The sequence below is a fragment of the Tinamus guttatus genome, unplaced genomic scaffold, assembly GCF_059628265.1.
Source record: "Tinamus guttatus ecotype Peru unplaced genomic scaffold, ASM5962826v1 Tinamus_guttatus_pri_ptg000047l, whole genome shotgun sequence".
Lineage (NCBI taxonomy): Eukaryota > Metazoa > Chordata > Aves > Tinamiformes > Tinamidae > Tinamus > Tinamus guttatus.
The window spans coordinates 1,788,091-1,812,623 of NW_028288581.1; the positions used below are offsets into that span (position 1 = coordinate 1,788,091).

The 24,533-nt window shown below is 43.0% G+C and overlaps 1 protein-coding gene across 2 annotated transcripts in view; it reads left to right on the forward strand.

Moving 5' to 3' along the window:
* The first annotated feature begins 2,855 nt into the window (after positions 1–2,855).
* NAXD (NAD(P)HX dehydratase) overlaps positions 2,856–24,533 on the forward strand; it is a 43,695-nt gene continuing 22,017 nt past the window's right edge. The window contains exons 1-6 of one of the 2 annotated variants that reach the window (XM_088538450.1): positions 2,856–3,404; positions 4,482–4,853; positions 7,770–7,920; positions 9,118–9,163; positions 10,709–10,797; positions 20,433–20,541. In XM_088538450.1, the coding sequence (XP_088394576.1) occupies positions 2,888–3,404; positions 4,482–4,853; positions 7,770–7,920; positions 9,118–9,163; positions 10,709–10,797; positions 20,433–20,541 (1,284 nt within the window). In that variant the 5' untranslated portion in view covers positions 2,856–2,887. Of the gene's footprint in view, positions 3,405–4,463; positions 4,854–7,769; positions 7,921–9,117; positions 9,164–10,708; positions 10,798–20,432; positions 20,542–24,533 lie in introns of those variants that run through there. The other variant, XM_010227246.2, reaches the window with a different exon arrangement.

A 24,533-nucleotide genomic window follows, 5' to 3' on the forward strand; every position in this document is an offset into this window, starting at 1 on the left:
GCACCAGAGTTATCTACTGAATGGCAACATCTCAAACTTTAGCACTCACCAGGTACAAAGTAATCAAAACCCAGTGTATTGCAAACAAAGAGTTGCAGGAAGTTGCAGAAGAGAGCAAGAGACCACAGTGGTCACTATTTCTAGGTCTTCACCTAAAGGCATTCAGGTCCAGACCTCACCCTGCCTATACCCAGGAAGCATCTACTTTCACCATCTGAATGCTGCCATCTATTAATACTATCTCTCCAAAAAAAAAAAAAAAAAAAAAAAAGCATTCTTCTTTCTGTGTCTCTTCCAGACATTAAATCAGTGCTAGAGTGACAGAAATCCACAGTCTTCAACCTTTCAGTTGGAATCAAAACATGTCCGCAAGACATTCAATAGTTAAAAAACTGGTAACTCTTTTCCTTGGGCTAAAACTCCTGTACAAGCTACATGAGATCAGTGGTCAGATCTTGCATTTGGGCTGCTGCACCATCAGGAGCAAAGGTAAAAACAAAAAAAGCCAGACGGGCCTGCATGAACACAAGACGAACGTCACTGACCTGGTATTGCCTTTAAAATCATACCCAGCTTTCCAAAAGTCAAGTTAATACCTGACAGTAAACTCGCCAGGCACCCAAGTCGGGTAGCTGGGTCACTGTTCAAGCTGGATTGCCAACAGCTCGGGCTGCCTGGCCTCAAGCTCGCAGGTAGCATGGCTCTTCAAAGTGACACCTCCAGAAGCAAAAAATCCAATGGGTCCAGGTGAACCCGGCAGGTCTTTTTGACAGTGTCCACCTTTATTTAAAGAGGAATAGTAAAGGAAAAATGTGGGTTTTTTTTCACCCTATCAAAATATCAACTGACTAAATCATCAATGTGTTACTTCTGTAATCACACTGGAAGTTGTCAAGAATGGTGATTAATAATCTTTGCTTGAATTACCTATGAGTCTAGGACAGAAAGGAAAACAGTTTCAGCCTTAATGTTACTGATCTCTTGCGCATCCAACCTCATTAGTTTTTCTTGGGCAGCCTTCCATTTTGATTTATTGTGCCGATTAAATAGCTGCTTTAGTACCGGGTGGTGACCATGAGCTGGTATTCCCACCGACTGCGGCACGAGCAACAGCAAACAGTAGGGGAATACTGCTGCGAAACGACGTGTATCTGAGAAGTATAAACAGCAGCTCAGGAAACGAACTGCACTCATAAAGCAACGAGGCGCGCTCACAAACGCCTGGTGGGATGGAGGAGAGCGGTGTGTCAGGGCAGTGAAGAAGTAAAATAATAGTTAAAAAGTAAAATAAATAATAATAATAAATAAAAAATAAATAAAAATAAATAAAAACATCAAATAAAAAACTGTAAATAAAATATTAAAAATAAATAAATAAGGAAATAAAATAATTAAAAGTAAATTGGAAAATCTCTAATTCCCGCGAGCCTTTGGCTGGCGCGGGCTGAGGAGCCTCCACGGGCTCCCTCCAGGCGCCCCGGCCGCCGGGCACCGTCCGGGCCTCCGGGCCGCGCGGCGGGGCCGGCTCCCGCGGCTGCGCGGAGGCTGCGCGGAGGCTGCGCGGAGGCCGCGCGGCGGCGCCGCTGGGCGGCGCGGCGGGAGGCGCGGAGGCCGCCGGAAGCCGCCCCGATGCGCGCCGCGCTGGGCCCCGCGCTGTGGCGAGGTAAGCGGCGGCGGCGGGAGCATGCGGGGCCGCGGCGCCGCCACCGCCGCCGCGCTGCTGGCGCTGGCCGCGGCGCTGGCCTGGTGGCCGCGCTGTGACGCAGGTACCGAGCGGCCCCCTGCGCGGGGCGGGCGGGCGGGGGAGCCCGGGGGGGCAGCGGGGGCGGGCAGGGCCCGGCTGCTCCCGGAGGAGGAGGAGGAGGAGGAAGAGGGGGCGGAGGAGGAGGAAGGGGGCGCTGCGCCGTTTCGGTTTGAGGAGCGTCTGCACGGCGAAACGCGTGCACACGTACAGAAACAATATATATATACATAAAAAAGGGAAAATAAAACAAAACGTGAGCGGATCCGCGCACGGTGCAGGCGGGGGCCGCCTGCCGGGGGGTCAGGCACAAAACAGCGGCGACCGCGGCGAAACAGCGCGGGGGAGGAGGGGAGGAGAGAAGCGGGGGGGGCCGCGCCGCAGCGCGGGGCTTTTGTTGCGGCCGCCCCCGTCCCCGCCACGCGTGTGCGCGGGAGCCGGCGCTGCCCGGCCCGTCACACGGCGGCCGCGATGTTCCTGCCCGCGCGAGCGGCGCGGCGCTGCGCGAGGTAGGGCCGCGGGGCGCGCAGGGTGCGCGCAGGGTGTGTGTGCGCGTATGCGGTGTGTGCGGTGCGGTGTGTGCGCGCATGCGGTGTGCACGGTGTGTGCGTGTAAGCGGTGTGCACGGTGTGTGCGCGTATGCGGTGTGCACGGTGTGTGCGTGTAAGCGGTGCGGTGCAGCGCGTGCCCGCTGCGTGTGCGGCGTCCGCGCGGGCACCGCGCTCCTCCGCGGCGGGGGGCGCACGGCGGCGAGCGGGGCTTGCGCGTCCAGCCCGAGCGGCCGCCCTTCCCGAGCTGGGAGCCTCTTTATTTGTCCGTCTGTATCTTTTTTTCCTCCTCTCCCCGAAGCGATTTTTCCCCCTTTTTATATTTCCTTTTTTTTTTTTTTTTTCCCGGCGCAGGTGACCGCACCGCAAAGCGGCGCCTGGAAAGTTTTCCCGGGATGCGGGGCCCGGGAGCCGCTTTCCCGGCGGCGGCCGCCGCGCCGGGGCCGGGGCCGGGGCGGGGGCCGCCGGGCAGAGCGGAGCGCGGGCATTAAACCCCCCTCCTCCCCCTCCCTTCCCTGTCTCCCTCCCTCCGCCCCGCTCCGTCCCTCCCTCCCTGCCGGCGCGGCGCGGCCATTGCAGTGACCCCGGCCGGGCGAGGATGATCACGAACACGCGCGGCTTCCTGTGGTCGGAGCTGGAGACGCGGGCGCTGCTGGAGATCTGGGGCGAGGCGGACGTGCAGTCGGCGCTGGACGGCAACTTCCGCAACAGCCATGTGTACCGCGACGTGGCGAGCCGCCTGGGCGCGCTCGGCTTCGAGCGCACGCCCGAGCAGTGCCGCATCCGCATCAAGGGCCTCAAGCGCCAGTACTACCAGGCGCGCGACGGCCTGCGCAAGAACGGCCACGCGCGCAAGATCTGCAAGTACTACGACGAGATGGACCGCGTGCTGAGCGGCCGCGCGGCCGGCGCGGAGCCGCCGCCGCCGCCCGAGGAGGCGCCGCCGCCGCGCGAGGAGGCGCCGCCGCCGCCGCCCGAGGCTCCGCGACGCGCGGCCGAGCCCCCCGCGCGCCGCTCGCCGCGCGCCGACGAGTGCGGCGAGGGCTCCTCGTACGGCGAGATCGGCGTCAAGGTGGAGAGCCCCGCGTTCGCCATCCCCGTGCCGAGCGCCCACGGTGAGTGCCCGGCCCCGGCCGCGTCCCGCGGCCTCCTCGGGGTGACCCTGGCCACAGGGAGAGGCGGGAGGTGCCGCCCCGAGAGCCCGGCCCCTTCCCGACGAGGGCTTTGTTATTACTGCTATTACTACTGCTATTTTTCTTATTATCCTGTTTATTATTGCTATTACTATTCATGCTATTTTAATGCTATTGCTATTTTTAATGTTGTTACTATATTTTTTATTATTTATATCTTATTCTCGGCTCCCTTCAGGTTACGCGCTCATTTGCCAATCAGCGTGCTGCTGATGGGCATACCTTAAACAACAGCAACAACAATAATAACAATAATGATAATAACAAATCCGCTCGTTCGTGCGGAGGGGCCGCAAAGCGAGGGAGTAGTGTTTGTGTAATTAGTTGCTCTAAACCGCTTGTCGGTTCCAAAACGCTGCTCCTCGCCTCAGCCCGCTCGTGGACCCTTTGTAAAGCCCGTCCCTTGCTCCTGGCCCGACGCACCGTGGGCATGGGGGCCACCGTTATTTGCTACTTTCAAGCCTAGGTTAATGCCAGGTTTTCCCATTCGATGGGGAACCCGTGCTCGGAAGGTGGCATCACTGAGGGCTCGGCCACTGGGTTGACCTCCGTCCAAGTCCAACCTGTCCAGCCTTCTCTTTACGCATAAACCCCGTCAAAGAGTTGTTTACACTGGTGCCCTTTGAAATGCAAATCCTGGGTGCCAACAGACTGAAACTCAATTTAGATTAGTGTAATTACCTGCAGTGCACAAACGAGGCTGTACTGTTTAATAGCCTTCACTTAAACCTTTTTAGAAGATCAAAAGGACACCTATTGTTAAAATTTAGTACTACAACAATTAAAAGAGGCCTCTGTGGCTTCTGTGTTACCTTTGCAACTTTTTCGAAGCTTGGGTCTGTACTGTGGCGCTTGAAATAAAAATATCTGAAGTAATTTCACTTCTCATTGAAAAAGAAGAGCTTCGTGATGTGTTAGGTCCGCATCTCATAGGCAGATTTTTTTTGCTGCTGTCCTCTTGGCGCTTCAGGAAAATAATCCTATCTCCTCTTGTTTTAGGCTTTAAAGAAATCGGTGCTCCGACTATTACCCCACCTCTCAGCCAGCCCAAAAGATCAAAAAAGCGCCATACAAATTTAACACTGGATAAAATGATGGAAAAATTCCTGCAGCAAAGTGTGGATACAGAAGAGAAGTTTTACAAATATGAAGAGCAGAGGCTCAAAATTGAGGACAAGCGTCGAGAAGCTGAGCACGCTCGAGAGCTCCAGATGTTACAAATGTTGGGACAGATGTTGGCAGGAATTTCTTCTACAGTGTCACAAAGGTCGCAGTCTATACCAGCAAGTCCACCTCAGAGAGCAAACCATCGTTCATATGGGGATAACTTTAATTATAATGCTATGGCAGCTGCACTTTCTCCACCGATAGGTATTTCCTTCTATAGCATAAATAAAAGCTCTTTTTTAAAAGTTTTATGTGGAAGCTCTCGTAGTAAGCGGCTTTTGAAAATAAAAGGCAGTTGAAATTACTTAATATTGTGCTGAAGGTGTCTCTCTGATGTAAAATTAAAGTAAAATGTCATTCGTGCATTGTACTCATTATTAAATATAGATATATTGGTTATAACAAATTTTAATGAATGAAATAACACTTTTGAAAATACCCTGCAAACACTGGGAGTTCTCTGCACGTTCATGTCTCCGTTAATGGAAGGTAGCAGAAGTTTTATATATAAAAGGCAAGTAGAGAATTTCCTGAAAATGCGACCTGGAAACATTAGATATGTTGTAGCAGAGATTCTGCTGCTGTATAAGTTAATGGGCCTAACTCAGCATGTGAAGTTAAGGATGTGCATATGTTTTTTCAGGGTTGGGAAAAGAGTGGAATTTTGCCTACTCTGAAGTAAGTCACGTGTTTAAAAATCAGCTTCTTCAAAATAAATTTCTTTACATGAAAATTCTGAATCTTATCTTTTAATTATCATATTACTTTAGTAGGCAGAGTATAAAAGGAAAGTATTTGAGTATATTGCTATTCTGTATCAGTTCATATATACATTTTGTGGGGGTGGGTGGTTCTGAATTTATTCTGAAGGGAAAGGAACAAAAAAAAGAGTTCTAGAGTTGGTAATTATGCACAGGCTTTTCCTTCTGTATGTTATGCGTGGGCCTGAAGCTGATAATTAGGTGTTAGTCTTCCCTAACTGACTTCTAAACAGATCTCTGGTTGGTCCCGTGTCATTTATCTTTATTTGTACGTATGAAGGCAGACTCAAGGGGCAAGAGGAGAACTGGGGTCCTCTGTCAGTGCTGAACCATGAAGTGCTTTGGAAAATCCATTAGCAAATTGTTTGCGATTGGGGCGATGGTACTTTGCTGTTAATTCTAAAATGTTTCGTGCTAGGAGTTGGAAGAATTATTATCTGTAAGGACTTGAGACTAGGCTCCAGTTTCTCTTGTTGTGCTTTGTCACGCAGGTGCACAGTTAACACACTGTGCAAAAGTGTGTTACATACATTCAAATGCAGTAAGAAAAACTCAGGAGTCTGGTCTTTTATCTGGTGGAGGACTAACAAACAGTCTATAGCTAAGTGTAAAAAATGACATTGCAGGCCAGATACTTTCTGTTAAGGAATTAGGGTGTCAGTTGTTCATAGTTAAAGCTGCCTTAGTATTTCCATAGCTAAGGGGGATTCTGTTTAGATTTGTGTTCTGCATAATTCTCCATTTTCTCTTTTTGTTTGTTTGCTTGTTTTCATATGATTGCTTTGTATTTACAAATGAACAAAAACCAGCAGCAAAGAAACAGAGGTCTTCCTTAACAGCTGTGGCACTTTAAGGCTTGCAAGGTGTATGAAATGTATGGGGTTTCTGTGTGTGGTTGAAAACCAGCGTATGTGTGAAGTGTTATTTAAGGAAAATCATCTGCCCTATTTCCAGAGCAGATGAGTATTTTGTTCTACTCTGGGTGACTGCAACGCTCTTTTGGCCATATTCCAAAGCCTTTTTTTTTTTTCCTTTATTCTCAGTAGGAACGGAATGCCTATACTATAGAAGGGTTTTTGAAAGCAAAAGACCAACGAGGAGCATTTGTCATTAATAAGACATTTTATAACTGAAGATTAGTGTGCCTGGTGTAAGGTTAGTTTCTGTGGAGGATGGAGAAAAAGATGCTTTTTGCTGGCAGGGCACAGATGAGTTTTCTTGTTGGTTATCTTTTCTTTGTTATGTCCGAATTTTTTGGAATTGTTTTTCCTCATCTTATTTATCCTGTTGGGATTTGGCGGCGGGGGGAGACTACCAAGTCCTACACAGACTTGGGGTCTGTGGGGTCTTGGTATTGTGGGGTTTACTGTTTACATAATTCTGTGTTAATGTGTAGCAGCTCATGGAAGGATTTTTAGCAAGTCTGTTTGGAAGGACTGTTTGAAAGAGAGCGTGACTGTGGTTTAGGAGTTGAATATTAGCATTCATGGAAACCACTGTGCTGAGTGGACTTGTACAGTAAATGAGTTTTGTTGAAATACAAGGATAAGAAATTATTCTTTCAGTACATTTACCGTAATTTCTAATTAATACATCGTTGGTGTGAGGTGCTGATCTTAGGTAACTGTTTACCTCTCTGTAGTTGTATCCACTGAAATACTTTCCTTTACATTCTCAGTCATTTGAAACAGTAATTTGAATCTGAAGTTGTTTTAATACATAGTTTGAAGTGTAATTTCACATCAGAGATCTGTAGTTGAATTACAGGTAAAAATTCTTTGTGTGGTTGTTGTAATGTTTGCACCTAGTATGTGATTGCAGTTTTATGGAAAGGCTTTCATTTTCTATTTAAGCACTTGCCAAAACAAAAAGCAGTGAGATAGGCCCTGACTCTGCTTAGATGTGGAAGTTTTAAGGGAAAGCAAAAATAAGGTAGGGTATAAATTTAAAATGTGCTTTTAGCTGTTCCGTGCTCACTCCCAGTCCGGATGCGTTTAGTCTTTACCAAGTGTGTCTGTTTCAGTTGAGCTGAATTGTGGAAATGATTTCAAACTGAGCTGAGAAGGTGTTTCTAGTTCCAAAATGTCAATATAGCTGCTTTGGGTTGTTTATCTCTGTACCTAAGCCCTAAATTAGGACTGCGATCAGTCAGTGCGAATATTTTTGCCTTGGACCTTAAGTTAATAATGGCCTTTCCTAATATTTCGGTGTTTTTAAAGCTTTTAAGTGATAAAGTATCTGTTTTTAGAAATATATCACTTCGTGCACCCTGAAGTGTTTTTATTGACTTTTGAATGCTTAAATAAATGCTTGTTTAAGAAAGAACGCATTTTAATGCAATACTTTCTTCTTTTTTCAGTTATAGAGAGGTCTTTTTCACTGCACAAAACACACACTCTAAAGGATATGGAGAATATTTTTCAACTGGTGCGCAACGTTATCCCTCCTCTAACAGGAAAAAGGCATAAAGGTCAAGATGGGCGCATAGGCATCGTTGGAGGATGTCAAGAGTAAGTTAAAAAGAAATCTGAGTGCTGCTGAGAGAACTTGAGTATGTCATTACTACGTGTGGAAACCATTTAAGTTCACTCCACACTTAAAATAATGGATATTTTCCAGGGAGCTTTGCTAGTGCATCATGGTGATCATGCATGCTTGTAAAAGAGCATGTTGTCCCAAGATAGTGATGCCAAATATTGTTAGTGGGCATAGCTGAAACCGTTGAATATCAATGCTTGTGTCTGCTGTCTTGTCTGGCAGCCTCGCTCTCTCTCCTTTTGATATTAAGGTCTTTTCCCATAATGTGATAAGCTTGCAGAAGTAGGTGAATAGAATGGCACATCTGCTCTAGGATAATCTTTGCTTTATTTTGATATCACGAGAGCTGTGTCTCTTAAGCCAGTTTTTCTTCGTGTTTTTTTTATGCTGATGAATTGCAGTGTTTATTAGACTATAAAAGTATCTTGCTTCATGTTCTGGAATAATAGAAATAAATAACTTCAGTGCTCACTTAGAAATAAAACAGCCTGGATTCTGTTTCTTAGCCATGTTTAGTAATCATCTAAATCTTCCCTTTTTTAAAAATTTTGCTTTCAAAATAGAGGTGATTTTTTTCCCCGTAAGAGAGATCCATGATTATTAAAAAATCTATAAAGAGAAAAAAATGTGCTTTATTACAGCTGGGGCATTCTGGGTTGGTTGGCCAGAATCAGTTTTTTCCTGGTGTGCTGGGCCGGGGCTCTTATGTCTTGCCAGAGGTAGATATCTGTAGAGCAGAGGGCGTTCTGCCTGTGTCTTCCTCTTCAGTCATTCCAGTTGTCCCAAATTCTCTTTACGGTTTAGTCTCTTCAGTTAAGTATCTAAAACCAGATGGGACTGATCTGGATCCCAGACTTGGCTTGCAAACAGCTTGCAAGCAAAACATTTTTGTTGTGTTTTGTTTGTTTCCAGACTAATAAGCTGTTTTCCTGAGAAGAGCTTACATTTTTTTTTAATGGCATGATCTTTGTAAATATTTCTGTCAAGGGATCAGGTGGATAAGGTGAAATTCTGGCTCCTCTGAAATCAAACCAAGGTTTCAGCATCACAGAATTTTATCCTGCCTTTTTTTAATCTGCTTTTGAATTTGAGGCGTCATTATGGCAGACTGCTTTTCAAACTAGGCAACCTTATGAACGTTTCCTAACCTAAATTGTGTTTCATTCTAGATACACCGGAGCACCGTATTTTGCTGCAATTACAGCTCTGAAAGTGGTACGTGTTCTGCTTTTTGTACATATTCTCCCAGTATAAGGTAGAGATATTATTTCAAAAAAATGAAAATTTCAGAGACTTGAGTGGGATATTTTAAAACTTGATGACATATTTTCTTAGAAAGTAAATAATAAAATATCTTTAGATTAATAGTTAAAGTTACGTTCTTCACTGCTGCAATCCTTCCAGATTTTGTTCTGCACCTGATAAGTACATCAACTGAAGTATCCTTCCTCAATCAGTTATAGGCTGATAAAGTTATTGCACACCATAAATCTAAAAGTTATATGTTGAAATTAACATAATTATTTAATAGCATAAGTGTGAACTTCCTTATGTTAGTAACGTATTAAGTGGCTAAAATTATAGTTAGAGCATACTACAGCCCCATCTCTAACAGTAGAACTAAATACAGTTATGATTATTCAAATGTAAGTGAATCCTGCTTACCTAATACTTATACTTGCTATAATAATGTATATACTTACATATATCTGCTCTGTATGTCTATCAGTACATTTTGTTCATTATGAATTATTTCCTTTTTGAAGATTTGTTTCAATAGGTAGCTAGCCAATCCAGGTATCTCCTCCTCTCTTTCCCCTACTCCCAGTTTCTTTTTCTGCCCTTCAGAAGTTTTGCACCTCTAGATGCAGTCCCTCAGGGATTTCAAATGGGAACATGACAATTTAATAATCTTACAAGATACTAAGGCTGCTCCATTTTTTTGTTCACCAGTTGCCAAAACAGTAGTGCACTAAGCAGACCCTTATTGAAGTTTCTTTTTCATTGGTCATTACATCTTCACATAAAGAGCCACAGGATCATATCTCTGAATTGCATGGCTGTTTGAAATGTTAAATTTGTATAAAGTAATAAAGCAGAGGAGGCACTTTTCTTACCTTTGGAAATTTTGGCAGAAAAATCTGCATTTTAGCAAAATGAAATCCACTTCCCTAATCTCTGCTTGTATAACCTTGTGTGTACTTTTGATTTCCTCAGTTGATAAGGAACCTTTGTAGCTCAATTCCCCAGCTTTAATGCTTTTTTAACTGAAGGGAAGTTGGCAAAATTGTGCAGGCCTTCAGCTGGTACTAATTTGGCCCATTGAAAAAAATAGTGGGACTGGAAAGTTGTCACAGGTTGTCATATCTACATTATACAGATCTATTACAGTATTATTTTTCTTCTCTAATGTAGTTTCTCTCTTGCTCAGCTGTTCTTTTGTATTTTTTCTTATTGTGTGACACTTTAGTCTTTTTTCTTCTGCCCATCTGAAATATTTATCTAATAAGTAAAACGTTGAAGATCTTCATTTTTAGACATCCTATCTTTTTTTAAGTTTATGTTAAAAGATGGAGAAAATGCTTTTATTTTTTTTTGCAAAACATTGTCTGATAGGTTAAGCCAAAATGGAAAAAGTAGTAAAGTTTGCTTTAACTGCTAGCAGATAGGAATTCAGTTGTTCGGTGAGTAAGCTTTGGAATGATTATGTCATTATTAAGTATAAGCTTCATAATTCTGTTTGCAAATTTTCTTTTTTAGGGTGCAGATTTATCCCACGTGTTTTGTACCAAAGATGCAGCAACTGTAATTAAATCATATAGTCCAGAGCTGATTGTTCATCCAGTTCTGTAAGTGACTTGTCTTTTGTTTAAATGAGCAAGTCAGGGTGGCTAGTTTGAACATTTCAGTCTGATAACTGATTAGTTTGCATTACTGCTTTTCTGGAGTTACAAGACCGGTGAGACAGAAATTACAAAAATGAATGGTTTGTCCTTAAAGACAGAGATTTTGATGGAGAACAGACAGTTGTGAGAGGCATTTTTTTTCATTACCAGCAGATCACATTTTTTTAAATAATAATAAAAAAGCCAAGAGATTGGTTCCCACTACCTGCTGACATTTTTTTTTGATTGTAATACATTTAGATGAGAACAGTAGCAAAATCCAGAACTAAGCTTCACTACAAGTCAGCATTTTAGATTCTGCATTTGAAAAGACATGTAGAATACGTTCCAATTCTTGCATGTCTTTAATGCTCGTAATAATAGTAGTGTATCTTTTTCCTCTCACTGCTTTGTATATAGTCATCAATGTGAAGTTACCAGGAGACATATACATTCTCATTTTCCTTTGTAAGTGTGTGTAAGAATTGCACTGGATACACAGCAGCGGAGTAAATACATGTTCTTATCTAAAACATAAGGTTTGTTGAAAAGATGAGAAGTTTAATAAGCCACAGTCTTAACTGCGAAAATCTGTGTATGCTGAGCTGACTGGTTTGTCCTGCAATGTGGCACTGATTGGTGAACTGTTACAGGATAACTTGTTTCCGTTGGGTGTGAGGGTGCTTCAGCATGAGCGCTGTAGGTGCAGACGGAGCTGTGGGCCTTCCATACGTGTCCTTGGGCTAGTGGCAGTTACCGGCCTCGTGTGCGCGTCGCGATTCGCTGCTGGAGCGGCTGGGCGCCATGCCAGGCTCCAGCTGCCATTTTGTGCAGCCAGGGGCCTGACATTTTGTCTTCTTCTCTGCCGCTTGGCTGCAGCCCCTTTTCAGCACGGTGTTCACCTCAAGGGGGATCACCTTAGGGAAAGAACAATTTTTTCTTTTTCCTGAATGCAGGGGCTTTTCTGGCTCATTAGAGCTGCTTCAGGCTGGCTGCGGCGGCGTGATTAAAGGAGGTGTGTGAGAGCGAGAGCTTGGGCTGTTGAGTCTCAGCTCCTTGGCAAACCTCTGTCACTTCAAGGATGTGAAGTATGTTATGTGAGAGGAATTCCTTAGGGTTGCAGAGGGAGTTACGAAACCTGGCATCCATCTTGTGAAGTTACAAGTGCGAAGGGCAATTCTGTGTGTCCCAGCCTGCAGGTCAATCTGGGATTAATTTTTAGCATAACATCCTGTACTAGAGATGCCCGAAACACAAGTTCTCTACTTTTTATCTTGTAACTTTATTCTCCATTCATGTGAGTAAAGATAGGGGAGCCAGAACTGCAAATTGCAGTCTGGGATCTGGAAAGATCGTGGTGTCACACCTGACTCTGTGCACTCACCATCTGAGTTTTATCTTTAGGGACCATAAATAGCCAATGTTATCAATAGTGGCTTTTTCTTTTTATCCAAGGATGCTATTAAATACATAATTTCACTTTCAATGCTGACTTGCTATTAAGAAAATATTAATTAAAAGTTAACCATCTATTAACTAAACTATTCAATATTTTTGCTGATTGAGGGTTTCTTGTGAACAGCTTAAAAGTTTGTAGTGCAGAAGTTGGGGTCTTCTGAATAGAGCAGTATACAAAGTCTTGATCATAGCTGTCTTGCTTTCATCAGCAGTATACCCATTTTTGCTACATTTTTTTTTCTCTGTTTTCTCTATTAATGTGTTCTTACTGTAAACTCTACACAAATACTGAGAAGATAAACATATAGAAGTGCAGGTACTAAATTTTTTAGTAGGCATTGTCTGTGTTTTCTGCTGTAGATCTGTACCCACTTTTTTGCATTAGTGGTTAAAATTATCTGCAAAACAGTTTTCAGGAACATTTTTATATTTGACATTTCTATGCAGTGGCTCAGGTCAGGTTGAATAGGCTTGAATAGGTGTCTTGGATTAGCTTATCCTACCTTGATGGGTCCTTGATTACAAAATTAAATGAGCTATCTGAACCCAGCTGGCTCCATTTTCAATGAAGAGAGAATAATCACTTCTGTTAGATCTCCTCTTATGAAGACTTCTTCATAATCTTACTGTGTTTGTCTTTCTCTGTAGGCATAGAGAGAGGGAAGTACTACTGAGTATCTCACTTCAACCTGATTGGCAGATAATTTATTTGTACTATCACTAGTCTGTATATTCCCTGATTTTCTAAGATTTATTAGAGAAGCAGACAGAGATGTCAGGTGGTGAATCTTCTGTAGTCTGAAAGTGCTCTTATTTGTCCATTGTGTCTCAAAGAAAAGCCCTATCCTTGACCTAGACACGGATACCTTTCTCCCAGCTGATCACAGTAATGGGTCTTTGTAGCCTGGGAAAGATTGCCGGTGTTCCTGGAAGTATTTTAGTTAATCCTAAATTCAGATGTTACTTTGGATTTAAATTGAGATTGTTTCTTTTCACTCTTCTAGATAAGTTGAGGTTAGCTACTGCTAATGAAGAAGCTCTGCTTAGATCAGGGTTGCTGAAACATATTTACCCACTCGTATCTGATTTTGTCTCCTTTTTGATAATTTGAGAATATCATAAAAGTGAAGCATGAATATCGAGCTTCTGATAAATTATTTGAATACTTCTAAACAGTGCAAAAGCCTAGAAACAATTTTTGCTTTTGGCACTTTCTAATTTGATGTGTGGAGAGGAGATTCAAAAACATGAGTCTGTTGGGGGATGAAGCTTATACCTTTCAGTTGTGTTGGCTAAGGGTAGCTGTTAAACACTTCTGCACAACCTGGAACTAATTTTCCCCTTCTGGATCAGCTGTGACAATTTTTTTCTGGTGCAAAAACTCTTGTCACCAAGTAAAATGAAGGAGTAAAGAATGAGGTTCTTCTGATAACCAAAATGATGCTGCCCAGGTGACCTGGTTGCTGTGACCTTACTGCACCTGCAATGAAGAAGCAAGCCAGAATTTTGTGACCTTTCTCCCAGACCTCTTGTGGTCAGCAGTGCAGTTCAGAATCACACAGAGATTTTTTTCTTACTTAGTACTCCAGGAGAGATAAAGATCGGTTTGTATGTGTTGACTCAGAGGATTAGACTTAAGTGGTTTCTATTCGTGTCATTCAGTATCTTGGACAACAGTTGGTTGTGGACCCGTTTTCTGGATCTAGCTTCCTTGGAAAGAGGTGCTGCTGCTTTGTGTTATGCTGCTGGCCAAAACGAAGGAGGGAGGTACATGCGGCCTGTATTGTAGCGCCTTCCTTCCTCTTGTTGCAGGGATCTTTACCCAGGTGACACCAGCAGGTGGTTTTACCACCTCCTCAAAGTGGAAGTTGCAGCAAGACATTTTGGCCTCACTGTGGAGAATGATTCTGTTCTTGCTGCTTTCTGGTGTGTCGGGCAGACAAGTGTAAAGGTGCAGAAACTCTGCACTCGCGTTAAATCCTGGCCAAATTCATCCTCTGAGCACTGGCCAAACTGCTGTGACTTGACATTAGCATTAGGTTTATATGATATTTAATCTTAGAGTTTGAGCAAAGGGAAGACATAGCTGAAACTTGGTTTTGCCTTTTTTTTTTTCTCCCCTGAAGTGATTAGGGTCTCATTCCTTCTCGCAGCTGACAACCAGCAAAACAGATACTTGGACTGAGACTTGTTCTGTCTTCTCCTATGTCCAAAGCTGCTTGAAATACTATCTTGTGTGTACTGATTTAACCATCATCTGTTCCTTAAAAGTCAAATGTAATCTAGAGGGCAATACCAATAAAATAAAAAAAAATAATCACTTTATTAGATTTAATGTTAAAACATAATAATCTGTAGTAGTTTTTCAGGGACATTTCAAGTCATTTACTTACATTCTTATTGTTTACATTCTCAGTTCCATTGTCATTTCAGCCTTATTTTATCGCTTTTAAAATCATAGGTTTTGTCTAATGGCTGTTCATTTGGAAGGACATTTGAGAGGTTCTAGTTATCAAGCCAGTTTGTAGGAAATATTAGTAGATCCAGACCTCTTCCATGATCTCCAACATATGAAAACAACAAGACATTTGATTATCACTTTTCTTTTGGAGGAGATTATCATAATACACGCTGGAAATGTGATTGAGATCAAAACGCACTGTAACTGCTTCAAAGAGCTGGATGTCTGTAAGTGAAGGCTATAAAATGGTTCTGTTGATAGTTGTGAAATTTCTACAAGGCTGGATAGAGTTGTGCTTGAGTGCTGTTGTCATGTCCATCTGAGAAGGCTCGGGAAGCAGGTTGCGGTGGGAACTTCTCCTTCAGAGCTCTTGCAGGCAGTGCGAGGCTCTGCCCTGCAGAAGAGGTGACTGCATTTCTGTCATGCGTGTGGCTTCATTCCTGAGGGAGCTCTTGTTGGCCCAGGTGCCTGTAGCATCTTAGTAATATCCTTGCCTGGTGCCTAGTGAAGCAATTTAGATACCTGAATAAGAGTGGTGTCCAAGTAGTGGCTGTGCAACACATTTCAGGCCTTGTTGCCATTATTATCGGTGTTTAGTATGTTTTTTTTCCCAAACTCACGCCTGGGTAGCTGTGGGAACACAGCTTCTGTGTTCTCAACATCTTGAAGTTAGAACGTGGAGCAAGTCAAGACTGCGGTGTCTGCGCGTTGAGAGCGCGCTCCTCCCATGACCATGCAGCACCTGCGCATCCCTCCTGCCTGCTGCAGCGCTGCTCCTGATTACAGCAGAAAAAATGACAATCATCATACCTAGCATTTGGGAACTAAGCTCTGCATAAGGATCATTCAACAACCCCATAGATGAAAATACCCATTTCCTTCCCTACTTTCTTTTTGTTATTTTTAATACACCGATCTTAATTCACCAAGTGTCTCTTTTAGGTCACTAATAGTATCCAGGAAATTGCATGTCAGTGTGGTCATTGCGATTTGATCTGGCTGACATGCTTGGTCAGAGACCTCTGAGTTGATAATGAGATCAAGGAGACTTCTAGAATAAGTCTAATGATTTATAATTCTGTTCGTGGGATTGAAAGGTGCTGCTTTCTGAAGACTTCGAGCTTTCAGAAATTTGGAGTTAATTTACAAGAACGATGATTTACACATTTGATGAATATAGCTTTTCCCCCATATATATCTGTGTGTGTGTGCGTGCATATATGTTGTTTGTATTGTAACCTAATGTTTAGACTTTTTTTTTGCATTATTTAGTTTTGCCTTTAATTCCTTTGGCCTAACCTGTCCATAATAATCTCTCTCCCTATCTTATTTACTGAGTTTCCTATAGTGACCTCACCCGAGCTTTACCATAATAGTTAATAATTAGCTTTCTAAGATAGCTACTTAAATTCTAGAACTACACAGTATGTGCTCTCTTTCGCTCTTTTGATGTACTGTGTGACGTGACAGGATCTAAATGTCAGCAGGTCTTAACGTTTGATTCACAGGAATATAATTCCTGCGGCACTTACTTGGACAAACAAAACTAAAACTCTTTCATTCTCAGATCAGAGGCTTTTCCCTAACTTTGAAGATAAGACTCTAGGTCGAGTTCTGAAACTGCCCACTTGAAATTGCTTTGTCTCAGTTTACATAACAAACCTGTGCAACGATGCATTTAAATGCATGAGGAGTTGCCTCAGTCATTCCTAGTGTGCACTGATAATGAGCAGAATTTGAAAAACATGTTCTCTAGTTTTGGGAATTACAGTCAATTGGGGAGCAGCCTTGTTTGTGTTACCAGTTTCCTTTCGCGGCAGGAGATCCCACTGATGATCCTTTTCTGAAGTCCGTATCAAATCTCTTAACTTGGTTAAGAGTCAGCCTAAAACAAACATGAAAATCTGCCATGCTGCTGCCTGCTGTCTTTGCTGCCATCCCTGGCTGGTTATCTGCCCTTTATACAGCTCCTAGTTCTTCCCTTGCTAATTCTGCTCTGCAGTTCTTTGTTTCCATGCAAAATTTCCCAGTATAAACCTATTTCCTTGATGACTGTGCGATACTTTCCTTTTTCTGAGTGTTCATGCTCATTAAAGTCATCAAGAATTCGGGCAGAAAGTTTGTCCTGTTTCAGAGAACAGGTGCTGTTCAGTTTGCAAGAAGGCTATTTCCTTTTAGGATTTAAGTTAGGATTGAAAAATATGTCTTAACATACATGAGGAGGCAGAGAAAAGAGCAGAAAGATAAGCATGTAGCACACTGTACACCTTGTGTGCAGGAGACTTGGGGAAGGTGAATGATAAAGCCGTTGTGTCTGGCTTCCCGAGAAGTTCTTTCAGTCTTCTTGGACGCTACTGAATAGAGCTTTGTAGCTCTCCCCTTCCTCTGTCCAGTGGCTGATGAAGATGGATGGACGTCTGTGGGGTCCGATGTGAGGATGTGCCCCCCTGTGAGCTGCTCTGCCTGCTGGCTTAGGTAGTTGGATCACGGTTGTTCATCTGTTTTATGGAGATCATCTCTCTGATATTTGATGTTATCTGTAGACTCCTCCTTATGCAGTAGACTTCACAGGAATGAGAAGGGTTATGCAAACTCCTTCATACTTCTTTATTAATGATTCTGCTTTCTTGCAATCTTTTATCTGCGTGTTTTTTTTCCCGTGGTAGATCTTAGTGGTTAACTGGAAGCTAAGTAGATCTTTCCTCATCTGTTTATTCCCTGCAAATCTGCAACTGTGGTTTGTCACCAGCATCTTTTATTGTACACATTTGCACAATGGTATTGTAGCTTGTTCTCCAGTTTACAAAATATTGCTGCTTGGATTCAGCGTCCCGAATTATTCCCATTGTATGTGTTCATGGTGCAGAGTTTCTCTTTTCGTGGTAGGGGAAAGCCAGGCTGTTGTTCCATCTCCAGCCCCACCTCCTTCAAAAAAATCTTGCTTTTACTTTGGGAATTTCCTGATCTTTATTTAATCAATTTCTCCATGAGGAAAGAAAACAGACCTTCCTTAAAGAATTTTGTCTCTTTTCAGAAGTGGATTTTTTTTTTCTCTTGACCTTGCAAGAAGTCTGTGACTCCTCTTTATGTTAATATTAGCTTTACTCTTGGGAGTAGGGCTCTTGCATTGGAGATTTCCATTTTGGAAAAGAAGCCAAGTTGCTTATCTCCTGGCTCTGCATCTGTAGAGATTCTTGCTTTACTTGATCTTTCTTTCCATCACAAGCTGAATGCTGCATCTCTTCTGATTAAGGGAGTGTTGGCTTCATATCTCATACCTCTCTAAACACTTTCTTAAAAAATACAGTGATAGGTTCAGTTGCATGCACGCATTCAGCAGTGGAAGTGATATTAAAATGTAGCAGTTTGGTAATTGGGCAGAGACTATTCTGAATGTGTTTAGGTTGTTTTTGTAGCTATGAATATGAAGAGCCAGTAAAGGTCCTGCCTTTCACTCCCTCTCATGGTCAGAGCCCTTCAAGGTCATATCCGTTTATTTTCCTGAAGGTTTTTCATTGGTCATTTTTACTTTATCAGCTTAGAAATATTGCTCATTAATGTTTGTGCATAAGACCGTGATACCCCTTCTGTATTTGGGACAGCTGCAGAGATAGGGGAGGGCCCTACCCTGCATCATCACAGCTGTTCTGCGCATCAGGCATCTCAGAGGGAAGCTGTCGTGATGCTGCTCTGAGCTAGTACTCTTTTCTGCCTTACGAAAGATCAAACTCCATCGGTTACTTTTCAGCTTGTTTTTGGCGTTGATTTTGCAGTGTAATCATGTTTTTAAATCTCTTGGCCCTTCGTGTGCCTTGGGTCGCTTCCTGATGTGAAACTGCGAAGGAGTTATGTGAAACGTCATGTTTGAGAAACGCTTTGAAGATGAAAAGCTCTCCTGTAGGCTTTTATTGTCACCGGAGGCAAAGTGAGCCGCAGCGACTCAATGTTGGGCCCTTCATTTCCCAAGAGGTGGCTCTGTTCTGAAGAGTGTCTATTATCGATGGGCTGGAGACAAAATTACCTTATCTCAGGTTTGAATATAAATAAATTAACAAGCTTCCGGCTCTGAGATTGTTTTCTTGAGCTGTTTGAAAAACAGCGGAGAAAATTATGGTACTTGCTTGGCTCTGCTCTTAGCTTGTGTTTAAAGTAGCACTAATGTATTTAATATGTTAGGCTTCTACTACTGAAAGTCAAAGAGCAGGATTTTGCCATAGATACCTTTCTTGTTCTCCAGCTAGAATCTGTTTCAATATGGGAATAAGAAAAGAACGTCACCAGCATTCAGAAATGGGATATTTCAGGAGATTTTTCACATGCTTGACCTACTATACGTAAAGGAGGAAAAAAAAAAAAAAAGGAAAAACATTAATGATGCTTTCAATATTTCTTGAAATATTTTTACGGCCAGCCCATATCTGCATCCCAAACAAGCAGTAGGCGGCCGTGGCGGAGAAGGCAGCGAGCCGTGCGGCGGTTCCCGCTGCATCCCGTTGCTGCTGCTTCCTCACGGCTCAGAAGGCGGGAGGGATTCGCGCTGCTCGGGTAAGGCTGAACCTGCTCTAAGCTGCAGGTGCTGCCGCAGCCCCGCGTGGTGCAGCTGCAAACGCTCCAGGCGCCGGCCTCGCGCTCGCAGAAATCCTTGTGGAATTTGCTGATCCTGCCAGAGCCGAGCTAGGCACTTGTTCCCCGCTGCCGTGTCCCATCTTTACAGCTGCTGCTTATGAAAAACCCCCAAAGGCTTTTACCCAGAATAACAAAGCTTTGTTGAAGGATCGTGGGCTCAAAATACTCCTAGTAATACTGTCGTACAGTGTTGCTTTGCTCAAGGATTAGGGATCTTTCCCCCCCCAGACTTCAGTTAAATGTTCATCTATTACCAACCACTGTGTCAGGGGAGACACACAACTAATCCTGCCGTCCATGCTGCCGGTAAGGATATATTAACATTGGGGTGCAGCACTCGACAAATATTCTGACTTACTGACACAACAGCACCGATCAGAACTAAACAAGCTGCTCCAATCAATTGCTGAATAGCCTATTGGAGCAGTTGTGTTTGGCAGCGAATATTCCGGTCATTTATCTCGACGTGGACAAAACGTAAATGCTACAGAAAGCTTAAGCATTACAGCCAGATAATATCCTTGCTGAATAGCTTGATTCTTCCGTTGCCTTTTGGGGAATGGGGACAATTTGTCTGTAATTCAGTTGGAACGAAAGCTTATGAAGCAACTGACAAAAAACGCCTATGAGGAGATTCATCATTTCACCATGCGGAGCAATAAATAGTTGCATCATTTCAGCAAATTGCAGTTTATGCCTGGGAGGTGGTGGATCTTTTTCAAGAAAACCTGTCATCTCTACAGAGAAACAGAGAACTGTGTCAGATTGTAACAATTGCTGGTTTCGTGTCTGCTTGTTTGTGTGTGTTCATTTAATAATAGCTATAGTAGATACTTGTAAATATTTCCTCACTTTCATGTGATTGCTGCTAAAGAATGTTGCAATTTAACTTTTTGGACAACCGTTTCATATTTCCAAGGCTGCAAATTTTTGGTAATTTGGAAGATAAAATTGCTTGACACTGAAAATCTGATATCTCCTTCTGTTTTTGATCTGGAACTTGGGGTTTTGAACTTGTCTTTACTTATTTATTTATTTTTCCAATTCCATTTAGTGATAGTCCCAACGCTGTCCACGAGGTGGAAAAATGGTTGCCACGACTGCACTCAGTTGTCATAGGACCTGGCTTAGGTAGAGATGATACTCTGCTTGAGAATGCTAAGGTAATGTATGTACATACTAATATTTTATTCTGTGCCTTTATTTTGAATGTTATCCACCAATTTCACATCTTTTATGGGATTAAGCTAATGTTTTTTATTTCTGTTGATGAATAATAGATTTAATAAAATCATTGCAGTATATTTGCTTGATTGAAAGGAATCTCTACAGTAAAATAGTTGTTTTATAAATGATTGGCACCTACTTTCCGATTTTTGTTGTTGTTGTTATTATGTGTGATTAGCATTAATTGGAGAAACTGTAATTTAAAGGGATATTTTTAATTGGATGTTGTTGACTGAAATTGATGATTTCAGCCATGGTCTTCACTATTAAAATTCAGAATAAGACTTGAAGTTCTGGCAGCCATGTGGTTGTTTGGATTTGCTTCTGTTCTGATTGTGAAAGTTGCTAATGAAGAAAGAGATGTTGGCATCTCTAGATAAGGAGCTCTGTGTTTTCTTAGGTGATGAGCACCTGTTATGTAAAAACATAGAGATGAATTTGAGTTGCTAATTTTAGGAAGTCTATTTGGTAAATCCAGTCAGGAGAGGTGCTAAAGAACAAAGACTCTGTCCCCTTGCAATAGTAAGTAATACTGTTGGTTATTAAGTGTTAGCGGTTTCAGCTCTGCATAAAGAAGTAATTCTGTTTTTTTCTCAAGCCTCAATAGACAACTGAAAACAGGACCTTAGATAGCTCTGTACTCTGAATAATATGCACTTATAAAGTCTTCCTAGTAACATCTTGTGTTGCTACTGACATCTTTGTACAGTCAAAATACATGCTTCAATTTAAGATCAGGTTTTACTCGTTTACTCATGGTACATTTTTTTTTCTGTGTTTTTTTTTCCTAGATGAATTTTTGAGTTAATAGTGGTGTGGTAATAAATGTAATTAATAGAATTTACAGCAATGTTGACAGTCACATAGGAAAATTACAAAGTAGAAGAGGTAAGAGGTGACATTATCCAAGAAGTTCAGAATGCTTTAGGAGCTATGGATGGTTTTTTGGCTAGGCTTTAGTTAGAGAAAGTTGCTAGTGGAGGGAGTGATTTTTTTCTTTCCCCTTTTTTTTTTAATATTTAAAATATTGCCTAATGTGAATCTTGGTTTTCAAAAGATCTGTCTGTATACTTACTCATGTTTAAGAAATACCTAGAAGAGTCCTTGATTTCCTCCTTCTCCCCTGCATTACTAAAAATAATCCTGCTTTTTGAATGAGTAATAGAAAATATTTTTACTTCAGCCTGGCTAGCCTATACAAGCTTTTCTGAAATTCAAGAACTAACCCACCCAGTGAAGACAAGGCATTTGGAAGTCACTTCATGCTAAAACTTAAGGCCAACTTATAAGAACTGTAGGTCTGACCTTGTTAATTTTTGTCATATTAAAGTGTTTTGCTCTCGTCGTAGATATTTTTATTTAGATGTTCATTAGTTACACAGTACTTTTTAGAAATCCAACAGATATAATCTTATAAAAAGTTAATGTAGTGAATACTATACCTAACAGAGTACAAGCTGTACTGTGCTAACTTGGGTACAGGAGCACATTAAAAAAGGCATTACATGTTTTTTTCATCACTTTTTCTTGATTATTCTGTGAGAATCTTCCTCTTTCTCTGATTTCTTTTTGGTTTGTCTTTCTCGCTTGGGCTCATTTAAACTCCCCATCCAGAAGCTTTGACAAGCGCAGATAGCTGGGGACAGGTGAACCCTGGTTGTCTGCCCAAGGAGGGCTGGTATTTCTCTGTACTGAGGAAAGGCTGCATCTCTCTCTTGCTTCTGTGGTGATTTTTAAACATTGTAAAACTTCAGGAAGGAAAGCAAGTGGTGATAGCATTGCTATTTCAAACTTGTATAGGGGAATGACTTGTTCTGTATATCTAGTTTATGTAATTATATAATTATCTATGCCTATATTTATGTAATTTTGTTTTCCCTTTAAGTTAGCCTCAGCAGGCTGTCACGTGAGTGCAGGGCTGGTGTGGATTGGTGTCTGCTTTCCGGCTAGAGCTCTGCATGAACCTGGTGGGACGATGGGCGAGAGCTGCCCCTCTGCCCCTGCTGCTTCGTGCTCTGCTGTAGCCCTGATCCTGTTCTGAGTTGGGTCTCGTCGTTACTCTGCCAGGACATCGCTAGGGAAGGTGCTTGTCCAGCAGCCTGATGGAAAAGCAGCACTGTGTGATCAGGGGGTGGTTTGGTGATTTCCCTGAGAGGGTAGTGATACTCCTAACTACAAACTTTCTGGCTTCCTGTGAATGTTTGTTTTTGCATGTAATTCCAAGCCGTGTTACAAGAAGCCACTCTGAAAGCCGCATCCCCCTGTCCTGTGCCACGTGTGCAAGTCGCACTCCACACACAAGCCCTGTCACCCGCGTGAGGTCAGTCGCTCTGTCGGGGCTTCGCAGCTGTGAAATATATCACAGGAGCAGGAGATGCGGCTTGTTGGAGCTGTGCAGCTGGATCCTGTGCAGATAGGGCAGCTCTGGGCTTGGCTCTGATTAGACCCTCCAGCCTGGGAGCGAATAAGCAGCCCAAACTACTCCCACAGAATGGAAAGGAACAAAACATATTTCTGCTGTACTTATTGGCTCCGGACTGTACGTACTGAGGTGTCTGCTCGCTGGTCTGCTGCAGTCTGCCAAAATGTGGTCACCATAGCTGGTGCGGAACTTGGCTCCCGTAACCATTTCCTTGTAGGCACCACCGAGTCATCCGATTTTTGCTTTGAGTGTCCGTGGTTGATTTTGCCCACAAGATAAAAGCCACATTAACTAAGTTCACCTCAGAGTTTGTATCCGGCCAGTGGTGATCTAGACTCATCCAGTAAAGAGTTTAGCTGCCGCGCTGAGGCAAGGCAGCTCAAGCTATTTTCTTCCTGAATCTATTCAGCTATTTTCCCTTTCTCACTTTCTTACTCTTATTTGTTCGTTTGTTTGTTTTAAACAGCAATACTAGGTTCCTACTATATCTCGCTACTATATCTCGCTTCGCTCAACCATTCCAGGGCTATTCATGCTTCAGATCTTATTCTAATCTGATTTTTCCTGTAACCTGAGATTTGGAACTAGAAGAATTCTCACCTGCACTGTCAAGAGCCATTCCTCGGTTTTATGAGAGCCAAATTCCTGTCCTGCAGCGTGATGGATGAATGCTCTCCTGCAAGCTCTTTGGAAAGGGATATGTTACTCCTTGCATAGCCCTTTGGAAGAGCAGGCAGAATGCAGCCTAAGGCCTGGGATGTGCCCATTCTGCCTGCTGTGGCCCTTCTCCTCCCTTACGGAATTACAGACTTAGCTACATCCCATGTTGGTTTCCAACCTCTTGCTGGAAACTTTCCATTGTCCTGGTTTGGAGGCTACAAGGGGCAGGGGGGTCTTGCCCCTTTTTCTGCTGCTGAATTTGGTGAATCTTTGTTGAGTACGTAACTGGCTCGATGGACAGATACAGAATTTATGGTCAGACAGTAGCATGATCATTGGGGTCAGAAAGAAGAAAAAATCATTCATCTTTCTGAAAATTCCTATCCTTAATGAAGCAAGATGTTGAGAGTGGCACCTCCTTCGCAAGCCCCCCAGGTTCTTGGACTCTCCGAGCCCAGGGCTCTGCCCCTCCAGCCTCGCTGCTTCGTCTTGCAGGAGCAGTGCTGGATGGCTGTCTGGCGTGCTCACGTCCTCTCCTAAAGCAGAGGTAATGAGGTAATTAATAGCAAGAAGGGCTCTTTGCAGCTCGGATTACGCAGTAAAGTTGACTGTTTTCTCAAGCCGCACACTTGTTTCTCTCAATTATTAGTCCTTGTCTTCGCTCCAAGATGACCTGAATTCCAGCCTGGGCTGCTCTTGTGATTGAGGCCCTGCTTGACCCTTCTTTCTGCTCGTTGCCTTTAGTAGAAAAAAAAGGTCTGTTTCTTTTCCTGCTCCTCCAAACCCAACTGTCCTGGAACTTCTGAGGCACTCAGTCAGGTTGTGTTTTTCCCATAGAGATCCCTT